At 39.4% G+C, this 13,205-nt stretch overlaps 1 protein-coding gene across 4 annotated transcripts in view; it reads left to right on the forward strand.

Annotated features, from left to right (window-relative positions):
* LOC149232442 (RNA pseudouridine synthase 3, mitochondrial-like) overlaps positions 1 to 13,205 on the forward strand; it is a 142,357-nt gene that overhangs the window by 111,636 nt on the left and 17,516 nt on the right. For all 4 annotated transcript variants that reach the window (XM_089379414.1, XM_089379411.1, XM_089379412.1 and 1 more), the window contains 2 exons: positions 10,881 to 10,997; positions 11,167 to 11,274. In XM_089379414.1, coding sequence (XP_089235540.1) covers positions 10,881 to 10,997; positions 11,167 to 11,274 — 225 coding nt within the window. The remainder of the gene's footprint in view (positions 1 to 10,880; positions 10,998 to 11,166; positions 11,275 to 13,205) is intronic.

Genomic DNA, 13,205 nt, shown 5'->3' on the forward strand with positions numbered 1-13,205 from the left:
CGATGGGAAGAGCAGAATTAACAAGGGATTAAGCCACGATCTATAAGAATTTGAGGTCCGATTTGACCGCCAAGGTGGCGGATGACTCATTCCATGACGTAACTGAGAAAACCGAACCGACGAAGCAAGCTGCCGCCATTTGCAGGAGGACAAGTGGCCACTCCCTGTGAGCTTGATGATGATGCCGAGATAGGGAACTCCAAGCGAAGTGGTAGTAGGCAATCCGACGGAAGTGGAAGGGGAATCGAACAACCATGAGAACGAATGGCTTTAAAGCCATGAACAGACAAAACAGAAGACAAGGGGAAGACCGAAGACACCGAGAGGAAGAACAGAGAAAGGAAGGAAACAAAGCCGGAGAAGCGAAGAAGACAGTGAAGCAAAAAGCAGAAGAGACAGAGGGCCGAGCTGACCAAGGGCATCATCGAGCACCAGAGAGCTTGAGAGGTTCAAGCCATCCATGAGAGGATCTGTCAGAAGCTGAGCACCACTTTGGGCTCCTTCCATTGTAGACCAGAGAGGTCAAAGAGCTGGTAAGGAAAAGAGTCTGTGCACTCTAGTGGCTTGGGGAATCCAAGAACCACCCTGCCAAGCAAATTCTGTTTCAGGAGACTCATATTGAGCTCCTTCATTGTAATTCTCTGCTTTAAGACACAATAAAAGAAGGTCACCACTGAGAGCTGGACCGGAGACGTAACCCTGGAGGATCAGGTGAACTCCTTATTAACTTGTTGTGCTCTTGTATTTGCTTACTGTGTTTCTTTGCTGTTTTCCATTTCCAGTGTCTGTGTATTTGCAATCTGATCGATCCGTTGCCTAAATAACATAGACACACGCCAGCACATGAGTTTGTAATACCTTCATTCAATAATTCTTAATTGAGATCACTCATAGGGTGATTTTCAGATCAGATGTTCCTCAAACGACAACCAGCAGCCGCTTGCAACCACCAAATAGTTCGATGTGCAACCATTTTTGCCACCTGAGCCAGCCATTATGCTCCCTCGCTCATCTGTTGTGATTGTATGTTTGAAGGTGGGCCTTCCAACCTCGAGGTATAGCCTTTCATTATGTAGTTGGGTATTTTGGTTTACTTATCATGGACACTTTTGGGCATGCATTAGTGGGGGGATTCAACGGAGAGAATGGGCTTGGTTTGTACTCTTGTCTTTTATGTCCAATTTGGTGGTTAACCTTGTATCCTAGTCCCGTGGGATCTCCTTTATTGGCTTTTAGCTTTAGGAATGACACTACATGGGAAATCTCATTTTTGGTTGCGTGGTCCCATTTCCTGACACCACATACTTCACTCCCCTCTGCAATTTCCCATCCTGGTCCACATTTGTCCATTGGGTCCACAAGGAGTTAGCCTCCCCCTCCCCTTGTCCACACTTTGGGTTGGGCCTGGAACGATGCCCTAGAGGTTGATGCAGCTAAAAAGAAAGTAAAAAGCATAATTTGGCCACTCTCAACAGGAAATGTACCATAAGATGCAAAAGATGGTCGGGACATACAAATTTAGCACGTGGGCAAAAGCCAACATGAGCTCTACCCTCTATCATTATGGCCATCACCCTAGTTCCTAGGGCCCTGATATGAGCTCCCTGTCACTAACTCAAGCTAAAATTCACTAAGATTAATTCACTATATTACAAAGCAGGGTTGATAAAAGGAAAAATGTGACTAGTGACAGATGCTTTGCCCTAGGGAAGAAGCTGATGGTTGGAAAAGGGAATACATCTATAGTGCTGGAGTCTGTTGCATCCATAAGTGCACCGGACCATGAATTGAGACCCTCGGAAGAATCTCAGGGACCACTTCCAACTGAGTTTTTACAACAGAAGGCCAAGGATGAGAAGAAGATTAGAAAATTGAAGAAGGTCAAAGAATTTAAAATCCTTGACCGATACCTCAATTCATAGTGTTTGATGATGAAGGCTAGGAATGAGGAGTTGCGGGGAGAATTGGAGAAACTAAGGGAAGAAAACAAAAATTCTGTTAGACTGTTCAGGGGATGGCGTGTGCACACTTTCTATTTATAATATTATAATAGAAAACTAAAGAAGAAGTTGAAGGAGGTGCAAGCCATTGAGGCATGGATCAATATTCATATTAGGAAGTGAGTAGAGGGAAGTTTCAATTTTGCTATGTTTTGTATGGGAGTGATTTCAGTGCATCATAGCGGTCATTTTTTTTGTGCGGGAACACAGAAACTCATCAGACTAGGGGAGATGTTAGGTCTGAGAATTGAGAAGTTTTTCAGCACTATAATACCCTGTTTACCCCCCTATTTACCCTTTTTGAGACCCCTATTCCATATCCTCACACCCCTTTTGGGTGGAAGAATGTGCCTAATAGACATTTCTTTAAAAAATTAAAAGGTAAATCTTCAATTATGCCATAATTCCTTCATTCAAGTGTGTTTCTAGGCTTAATTATTATTTGCGTAAGTTGCTAATGATGGGTATGCAGGTCCTGCTCCCTCCACGAGATCCTGCAACCAAAGGAATGAAGTGTGCGTGATTGCTTTTATATGAAGACCACCATGTGGGCCCATGACAAGTGGATACGTTTTACACTCCGTCGAAGCACCGATGGGATTAGGTCAAAGTGCGCTTCATTGATATCTATGTCCTCCACAAGAAATTTGTACTCTTCCCGGATTAGTTCGCGGGCGCAACTCGACTTATTTTCCTCCATGAATTGTAACGATTGAAGCCTATTTTTCCCCACAACTGTTTCGGCTAGCTTGTGTTGAAAAGTGTAACTAGGTTCGGTCTTCATAATGACGTGTAATTATGATTTTATGTAATTGATGTAAAGAAGAAAAATAAAATTATTTTTGTAATGCTTGAATCATGGGTTTCATGATCAAGGAATTTTATTTTTAGTTAAGGCTCCCATTGTGAGCCTTTAGGATGAGTCATCATGTCATAAAAGTCTATTGAGTCAATGTCATGTATGGAAGACCCTTCTTGGGCATGTTACATATGTATGTGAGTCATTGAAAGAGTCAAAAGACCCTCCAAGACCAAGCTCAAGCACCTCCATCAAGTCGGCCTTAAATGAAATAATGAAGCTACACCAAATGACATGTCGACCTAGGATTCTATCAAGTCGGCTTATTCACATGGGCAAACCACTATAAATAGGGCAGCTCGGCCTCCATTTGAAAACAAGCAATTCGGTCAAGCAAGTCTGCAATAAGAAGTGTGAAAACATCAAGAAAGAAGCCTCATCATCAAGCGAAGGAGGGAGGAAGATAACCGAGTTCATTTGGATCTGTTTTAGGGCTAAAACTCTTCCACACGTGCGAGATTTCAGAACTATCTATTGCAGAAAAGGGCTGAGGTACTACAGTCATAGTGAGAAGGAAGTTTTGGGAGAAAAACAAAGTAATTCTCAAGCCGAGTTGAAGGAGAGAAGGCCTCCATCTAGAGCGAAGGGAATCAAGGTGTTTCTCTCTCTCATATACCTCAGCTAGGGTTTTTGAATTAGGGCCGAAAGTTGCAGATCAGATCCAAGGGACCGAAATTCTAAAGGATAGCCGAGAAGGAGGAAGAAGCAAGGAGTTTGACTATTGTTGACTCAAGGAAGAAGAAACTCATCAAGGAAACCTTGTGACTTGGTCTTGGAGAGGTCAATAGGTCAAGGGTCTTGGTCATGGTCTTGGTATTCGTCAATTGAAGTCTCTATAAGAAGAAGAATTCGTTTGGGTTTTCCTCTCAAGTTGGAGAGGTTTTGGCCCTAGCTGATTGCCTACATTTTGTGTCTCTTGTCTCTTTATTATTTATGCTTTGGTAGCTGTTTGATGAAGAAGAACACTATAATAATCTAACTAAAGAGAAGATCCTAATCTATTGAAGTAAAAAGCATTCACAAACAGTTATCATTAATAGAGAAATCACCTAATCTTGATGCCCTAGATTTCTCAACAGCTTGGGCGTTATATTGTACTGTAAATGCTATAAAAGTCTAGCCATGGCTCATGGCCAGGTTAACGACTCCATTGCAAGGTTATGCTATTGTTTAGAGTCCTGAATCACTCCCTATGGTCACTGGATTCTGATCTATCTCCATGTTATGTAAAAATTGAGCATTTCTTTAATATATGAAGGCTATGCCAGGTTTCGCACTTTATCATTTGTGTGTTTAACCGACTCTGTGATTTAATCTCTTCCAGGAGGCAACAGGCTGGTTGTTTGGGTCTGCCAACACAGCCTGTTGCCCTTCCTTTTTGCTCATTTATTTCTATAGGTTGTAGATCTGCTTGTTTAATATTCGATATGTCAAGCATGGTGTGCTAATCTACACTCCTGCTTTTAGATCTAAGAAGTTTTGTGTGCCAACAGTGAGTGGTGTTGAGTACTCTGTTTTTCGGTACAATATTTCTATTCTATACCTGAGTTGTGTTTATGCAGATATGGGAAATACAAAGATTAAAGTTGTAATGAATCATTTCTATAGATGTCACAACTAAACTGTAGCAAGCCTAAACTGATGTGCATTTTGATAATATGCATTGAATGCTGTGTTCATGTGAGTTCATTTTGTATAGTTTATTATAAGAAGGATATAATCCTGGAGTTTAAAATCAGAAGCATTCATTTGAGTTACAATGTTCAGCTTGTCGAAGATATTGTGATTATAGGGTGCTTCTGTAACATTATTTCCATATTGGTCTATACTTGTGTGTGGGAACATAACATATGCTGCTTGCTTATTGAAATCTGTGAGTTTTGTATCAGTGATATTTTAACACACACACACACACACACACACACACACACACACATATATATATATGTATTTGCGTTGTCTTATTCTTTTTGGAAAGTTAAGTTTGAAAGGATTAGCGTATAAGAGTGTTTCAGAAAGGAACATAACCTTAAAATTAATGTCTTGTAGCTTTCATAAGTGATCTTGATCAAAACATCTTTTAAGCTCTTGTGATTGCAGGGTATCTATCCAGTAGTCCTTTCTTGTATTCTTTCTTGTTGTGGATTTGTGGCAGCCAATACATTTTCCAGAACTTATATTTTTATTGGAATTTGAGTTGATTTAGGTTTATGATTGAAAACACATACACAGGTCTTTCAAATGAATACTGAGCTTTAAATCTGAACAAGTACATTGCATTCTGTGTGAAGTATTTGGTTTGCATAAGTTAGCACACTACTTACATTCATATCAAGTTGATGTGTGATTGAAGCAGGTTTAGAGCCTCCTTTTCTTATGAAGCATATATGGTTTGACACAGAGTGATTATCATTAGGACTGTGTAAAGATTTGCAATTGAATTCATTTCTCTTTTTGGTCTTGCTTTTTGCATTGGGTTAGGAAGAGAATTTGTCTACATTTTGTTGAAATTTGGGCAACTATGGGACAAATTTCCCCAAGGAGAAACCATCTTGCCCCTAAGATAATTCAATTGGATAAAATAAATATTATTATTTAATGTGGCACAAACTTGGGTGAGTAATCACTAAGGCATTTGTCAAATATATTTAAATGTTATTTGAATTTGAGCTTTACCTCCAAATTCACAAGTCAGCCTCAAGTCGACTTGCCCTAAGGGATGTGTCCCTTCATTTGAATGATCAACTATAATAGGGCGTCTATCCTCCACCATTTGGATATGAAAATTCGGACTTATGTGGCTCGCAGTCTACCTGAGTGGCTTGTATGACAGATCGTATAGCATTCTCCATGACTCGCATGACAAGATCGCATGGTATTTCTCTGTGGCTTGTATTGTATTCACAATGGATTGCATACATAAATCTGTGGCTCGTATTGTATTCACAGTGGCTTGCATACATAAATCTGTGGCTCACATTATATCTATGGTTAAGATCTATTCATAGTGTGTTAAGTTATGGTATGTTCTATGCTTATAACAGTTTACTTCTTTTTCTTATTATATTTCACCGATTAGCAATCACATGTACATAAAGTAAAGTGCAGATAGAACATTAAACGATCGACAGAAAACAAGCCAAGACAAGAGACACAAGATGTGGCGGCTAGACAGGGACAAACCCCACAATGTGTGGGGAAACCCTTTGATCAAATCTTCTTTTATCTTCAATAATTCAGCAGAGAGAAATAGTACAATAAATCTGATTCATATCAGCAGTAGCAAACCCTAGATCAGTAGCATCAGCATTAGCGGCTTCATTATCAAACTATGGTAGACCATATCTCACAAACCGACAGTCAGATTGACTTCATTCCACCACCAAAAGTTTCAGCTTCCAGAGGAGGTTTAGATGAATCTACAACGCAGTTCAGATGAGGAGATCTTCTAGGCCACGCAAGTCAATCTTTACTTCTGCAGTTGCAGCTTCAGTTTCAGCAGTTTCCGGCTTCAAACTAGGGCAGTCGATATATTGCAAACCGTTCGTCGGATTGACTTCATTCCACCACCGAAAATTTCGGCTTCCAGAGGAGGTTCAGATGAACCTACAACGCAGTTCCAAAGAGGAGATCTTCTAGGCCACGCAAGTCAATCTTTACTTCTGCAGTTGCAGCTTCAGTTTCAGCAGTTTCCAGCTTCAAACTAGGGCAGTCGATATCTTGCAAACTTTTCGTCGGATTGACTTCATTCCACCACCAAAAGTTGCGGCTTTCAAAGGAGGTTGAGATGAACCTACAACGCAGTTCCAAAGAGGAGATCTTCTAGGCCACGCAAGTCAATCTTTACTTCTACAGTTGCAGCTTCAAATTCAACAGCTTCCGACTTCACATGTGTGAGAGAGAGAGACCCATTTTAGCGCAGTAGAGAAGAGACTCATATCTGCGCAGTAGAGAGAGAGAGATGTGATGAAATGAGTGAGTCTAAATGAGGAAAAGTCCTCTTATATTTATACACAACGTTGGTGGGTGAATAGATGCGACTGTTGGGCTTCTGAGCCTACATGAGTTGTAGGTCGGCTTGATAATAATTCCATAATCAAAATAAATTCATATCTCCATGAATACTTATCGGAATCGGATGATCTTTATATCAATCCTACACCTCTCGACGAGAGGAATCTAATAAAAATATTATCAGCCATGAATAAGATGACCCACATGAAGTTTTGCCCTGGTTGCCAATTTTAACATAGTGGCTCACATACATAACTCTGTGGCTCGCATTATATTTCAGATGTACGCATTATGTTTCTGTGGCACAAATTATTCTCTCTGGCTTGCATTGTGTCTCTGAGGTTCGCATTGTATCTTTGTGGTTCATTTTTGTGGCTTGCAATTATATCTCTATGGTTTGCAATTGTATCTCTGTGGATCACGTAGTTTCTATGGTTCACTACAATTCTTTGTGTGGCTCGTATAATTTCTCTGGTATGCAACTGTATCTCTCTGGATTGCATAATTTCTATGGCTCGCTACAATTCTCTATGTGGCTTGTATAATTTCTATGGCTCGCATTGTATCTTTTGTGCCTCGTACTAATTCTCTGAGGCTCGGCCTATCTCTATGGCTCATATCTATTTCTCTATGGCTTGTATTCATTTCTCTGACTTGTAATGTATCTTTGTAATTTACATTTATGATGAGGACTGTTCCTACTATGCCATACTTTGGAGCAGTGTTATATGTGATCTTTGAGAGCGATGACTTGACAATACTACTCATACATATGACTGATATATATAGCAGCGTATTTATATATGCTGACAAGTGATACTTATGGAAATCCTCATGACAGTAGGGTTGTGATAATAATATATGGCATAGTGATCTTCAGTGATAATGATAGGTCTATAGTAATCTTGATGACAGTGACAACAATAATCTTGATGACAGTGATAACAGTAATCTTGATGACAATGATAACAATATAGTACTCTTGATGACAATTATGATAATGTGCTGTTTGGCAGTAACTTGTATAACATTGACCTTTGATATGGTATGGCAGTAACCTTTATATGGCAGTGAACTTTGATATGACAGTGACCTTGTTGCATAATAATGACTTTGATGTATGACAGTGATAGTGACCTTGATTAATAACAGTGACAGTGACCTTGATATCGCTGTAGTCTGTGACACTCTAAGATATGGCAGTGTATCAATGATGTATATGACAGTGACTTGACAGAGAAATATGTTACTTGGAGATCTACCTCCCTATACTTGTCTGCTGCCAGGTTTGGCCTAGGAGGCCTAATGTATTGGATGTTGAAAGATGTGTCTCATACTTATTGTACTTTGTATCTCAGTTGAACATTTGATGAATATCTAAGAAGAAGAATTTAGTTGGGTTTCCCCCCTTGTAGGGTTTTGCGCTAGTCCCTGACCTAAATCCTGGTGTCTCTATTGTGTATGCTTTTTTTCTATTGTTCCTTACTGTTTCGCTGCATTGTTGATGTTATTGTTCTCTCTACATAATTGCTAATGATGATATGATGTTATGGGGTGAATATAATATGAATTTGTTGAAAAAGTTTAGAAATATAATTATCTACAACAGGGAACAATCTAGCCCTAAAAATTAACACATTTATAGTCCTCTTTTGATGGTGTGAAATTTGTTAAGGGTTTCTGACTCCCTTGTCCTCTAGACAACTGAGATAGGCTTTGCACAGAAGTTGCTCAGCCCAGTTAGGAGGCAGAACTCAGAAATTCCAAGTGACCTTTAGTTAGGTTTTGCTTTCCAATAATTGCCATTAGGATTGCACGATTAGAACAAAAGACTAATAAATGTTTGCAGGAACCTGAAAGTGTTAATGGACAATTTCTAGAATAGGGTAGGGTTTGGTTTTGCAGATCTCTAGAGTCTTCTTTTGGTACATATTGTGCTGCACCTCGAAGTATAAGATACACTGGATTGCCATGATGATGTTGGGTTATTAACTAACATATACTACAACCAAGAAGTGCTTGCATCACTTGAGTTACCCTTTCCTCGACACTACTTTTCCCACCCTTTACTTAGCCTTTTACTTTGATTTGATTAGCTTCCTTTGCGAGCTTCTTTAATTTTATTTAAGACCCACTTAAGATGGGGAATTCATTGCTCATAGAGGGTGAGATGTTTTTTAAAGTCCTTTTGACTTTGATAGGCATGATATGTAGGGAACTAGGGTGATGGCCTCTCATGATGGGGTATAGCTCAGGTTAACTTGGATTTTAATCATCATTCATCCCTTGCCACTTTTCTGCCTTCCAAAATTTGTCACATGCTCTTTCTTTCTTTCTTTTTGCAGCTGCTTCAACATCTAGGCATTTCCAACCCTCTCTTCTTATATGATCAGAGTAGGGAACCACGTGTGACTAACAATGACCAACTTAGAAGGTAGCAAATCAGAGAAAGGTGTTGGAAGGACATGGTCGTGCTATCTCAAATTTCAATCTACGCCTCCTATTTGTGCCTCTCCTAGACGGTGAAAGAAAAGACCTGGGGTGATCACGCTTGACTAGAAGGAGAAGATAACCAAACAAGTATAACTTCCAAGCATCATGATTCATTTTCCAACCTCAACCCATGATCCTTACTTAAATGTCTAATACATTAAATGAAAAGTTAAAACACTTCCTATAAAACCATGACTAAAGTGCCTCATGTGTGTTGAACCACCATCATTGAGTGAATATGCTGATGTGCAAAATAAGCTGAGCATATGAAGACCGAGAGGCATTAAAGGGACTGCTGTGTGTGAACAGTGCTGGTCATCATCTTCTACGATGTAGATAATCTACGTCATAGTACAGATTTTTCTCCTATAGTTACCAAATTTTTCTCCTAGAGTTACCATGTGTATGGATGGGTAACAGGTCTCACTGGGAGGGACAGCAAGGTAATAAAATTCTCGGAAATGTATGCCATGGAGGGTACCAATCTCAACCGGTGGCCAAATCAGCAAAACTCCAGACGAGATGGAGAAGCGAAACCAGTGCAAAAATGGCCTCGCCCTGGAAGTGGTGTGCTGCAAACTCTGCCTGGATTATGTGGTGGGCAAGGGTCTTCTTCAGGATGCAGTATCTTGATTCTTTTTTTTTGTGTGGTTCACTTTACTGGAGATCAATACTAGCTACATCGACGAAAAATCCACCCGTGTCTAGGTGAACCGGTTATCTTTCATGTAGAAATTAATCCCAAGGAGCGAGCATGTCAATCTTGGAGGGACTGGAGCCTCGGTGGGGAGGATAAGAGCGACTCCTACCTACCACCCGAGCTACACCCACTTGACCCTACAATCTTAATTCTTAAAACAATTGTGTTTGTTTTCCCTGCTGAAAGACCTTAAGTTGCCAAGTTATCGTTTAATGGCTACTAGAGAATTTCTATTGGATTGATTGTTAAAACAATGGTATTTGTTTTCCTTGCTGAAAGACCTTAAGTTGCCAAGTTATTATTTAATATTTATTGGGTACTGGAGAATTTCTGTTGGATTTTATTCAACTAGTAGATGTTTCCTGCGAGTTTATTTAAGGTGCTGACTGTGCTTGAAGGCTGGGGACAGCCAGGAGCTTCACATCTCATATATCTTGTAGATCCGTTTTTTTGTGGTCATTTGTGAGTCAGAGAAGGTTTTGCATGGTAGGCATTGTTGAGGCCTCAAATTGTCTGTCAGTGCTTAAATTACAGAAGGTTTTCTATTCAATATCTGGTCTTTTTTATGTACTTTTTTTAGGGAAAAAGTGCAACGGCTTCCATTTATTGGTACCATTTCAATTCTCTGTTTATTCTTCACTGAAATGTATTTTTGTTTATATTTCAATTATGAATGTGATATTTTTTATAGGAGCAACTGGAAAGGAATTCTTGCCTCAATTCTCAATATTTTTATGTATGGTTTCTGGGAGGCCTTGAAACAAAGCGAAAAGTTTATTCCATTACTGTAATCAGCTGCTCGGTTTGGTGGTAGGTGCACAGACTTGACAGAGAAAGTAGTGGCATTTTGGTCATGGGGAGGACACAGGAAAGTATTGAACTTCTTCACACATTGTTTCAAGAGAATACAGATGCAGCATGCACACCCAAGGTGCATTAATATTACAGACAAGCCTAAAGCCTTAGTTCTATTGATAAATTTATGTAACTGCGTTGGTATGTCACTGTGAGATCTGGGAAATGGTTTAATAATTTTCTTAATGGCTGTATTGAAAATATATTTTGGGCTCTAATGTATTTCTTTTGTTTTATCTGTCAAGGATTTCACTCATTATCAGAGGACTGTGGAGCGAAGATATTGGGCTTTGGTCATTGGCTGTCCAAAACAGAAACATGGTGTTATTTCTGCTCCACTTACAAAGGTTCAGGTATTGGCTTTTGCTTTATAATCTGACAATTATATATAAATATATAGAGAGATGATTGTTCCATTTTTTTCTGATCAAGAACATTATTAGTTTTCAAAGTGGAAAATTTCTTTAACGAAACTATCTTGTTCGTTGGGTCAAAAGTTAGAATCCTTTTACAATAACTACAGACCTTAATGGCTACCTACTAGTTTAAGACTAGCACTAATAACTTTTGAAATGTTACTTCTCCCAAGTAACATGAACTGCATCAAATAAAATACATTCTTTCGAGGGAACTGGAATATAAAAATGTTAGATAGATTTTCTGATGCCTTGAAATCCATCTCGCGTGGCACCATTATTGATTTTTGGGTAGCATCGGGAGGTATTCCCGCATGCCAAAAGGTCTCCCAAGCTGGGCAAGGAAAATAATGAAATTTAAAAATTGTATTTTTTGGGCTTCATGTAGGCCCCAAATGGTCAAGTCGGCACCACCATGAAAGGGTGTGACTTTTGGTCAAAAGTCACCCATTTGACAAATATAAATACATAAGTTGACTTCCTCATTTGACCAATTCGAATCACACACATTTCTATTTTCTGATCCACATGTGTGAAGTGAAGAGGAGGAAATCTGAAGTTTGACCGTGATAAAAAAGCTGCCTTTTGAGCGAGTTTTACCTGCTCTGTTTCACTGAGAGATTGATTGAATTTGACCGCAGAGAAAGGGGCAAGTTTGACTGCAGAAGAGGAAGACTTTGACTGCAAATTTGGCTGCAGTAAACCACAGTTGACCGCAGGACCGTTCCTGACCTCAGGCTGAAATTTCAGACTGTTGACTAGCGTTGATTTCTGAGAATTTTGTGGTTTGACCAGCATTGACTAGCTAGTATTTGACCAGGTTTGACTGGTATCTTGGACTTGGATTTGTGGCACAGATTTCTAGAATATTCTTGGAATTGTAAATATTGTTGAAGAACACATTTCTCTTAGAAGAAAAGTTGCTGGGTTTTTCCCAGGGTAAATTTGCTGTCGCTATTGTGCTTGGCTATCTCTTTATGATCCTACTGTTTTCATTGCATGACTGCTAATATTTTCTGTGTATAGTTGCTTAATGATAGATGTGACATAAGATAACTTGATTGGAAATCATTGGAAAGTAATTATCAAACCAGAAGATCAGTTTCTACTGTGCACTATTGTAGAAAATTCATCATAGTATTAGAGCTTCGTAAAAGAGCAGAGATTTAAGTAAGAAAACAAGCCTTGGAAGAATCATAACAGTCAGGGACATTTGAAGTGAGATTTTGTGTATCTCCATTATTCCAGCAATGGGGCTTGGTCATATCTTTCTTACATTGTATTGAAAGCACTTTCAATGGGAATAGTAGAATACCCATACCCATACTATTTGAGTAAGTCCAGCACAGTACTAGCAGGCAGGAAAGAGACACTGGTACAGCACAAGTTCTCATCATGTGACCAATTCCTAAGCAGACTCCAAACCAGAATTGCACTGGATACAATTGAAAGGAGACTAGATTACATATGGCTGTGCTGAAGCAGTGATCTAGAGTCAGGCATTAAACAACCATTGAAAACATTTACAGAGGTACGTGAATTGACAAATTTTGTTTGGACTCAAGAACATGCTACCATTGAGAACCAAAGGAAGAAGAGGTACAACGTATGCCTACTGTAAATACAAGAACAATTATTGATAGCATGAAACCAAGATGGAATGATGGTAGAATGAACCCAGATTTGAGCATTTTTGAGGAAGGCAAGGCATGGCATGGACATATATCTCTTCTTTGTTTTAGGGCTGTTCTTGCCCTAGGAACAGGACTGCAGTTGGATCAAGAGGAGGGTGAAGGCCTCAGACATTAAGCACAGACGACAAAGAACCTTCTGAGGGAGCTAAGTTTGTTTTTATTCGTCATGGAGTC

Source organism: Pinus tabuliformis, chromosome J, assembly GCF_031772625.1.
Source record: "Pinus tabuliformis cultivar Carrire ecotype Pingquan chromosome J, CPIR1, whole genome shotgun sequence".
Lineage (NCBI taxonomy): Eukaryota > Viridiplantae > Streptophyta > Pinopsida > Pinales > Pinaceae > Pinus > Pinus tabuliformis.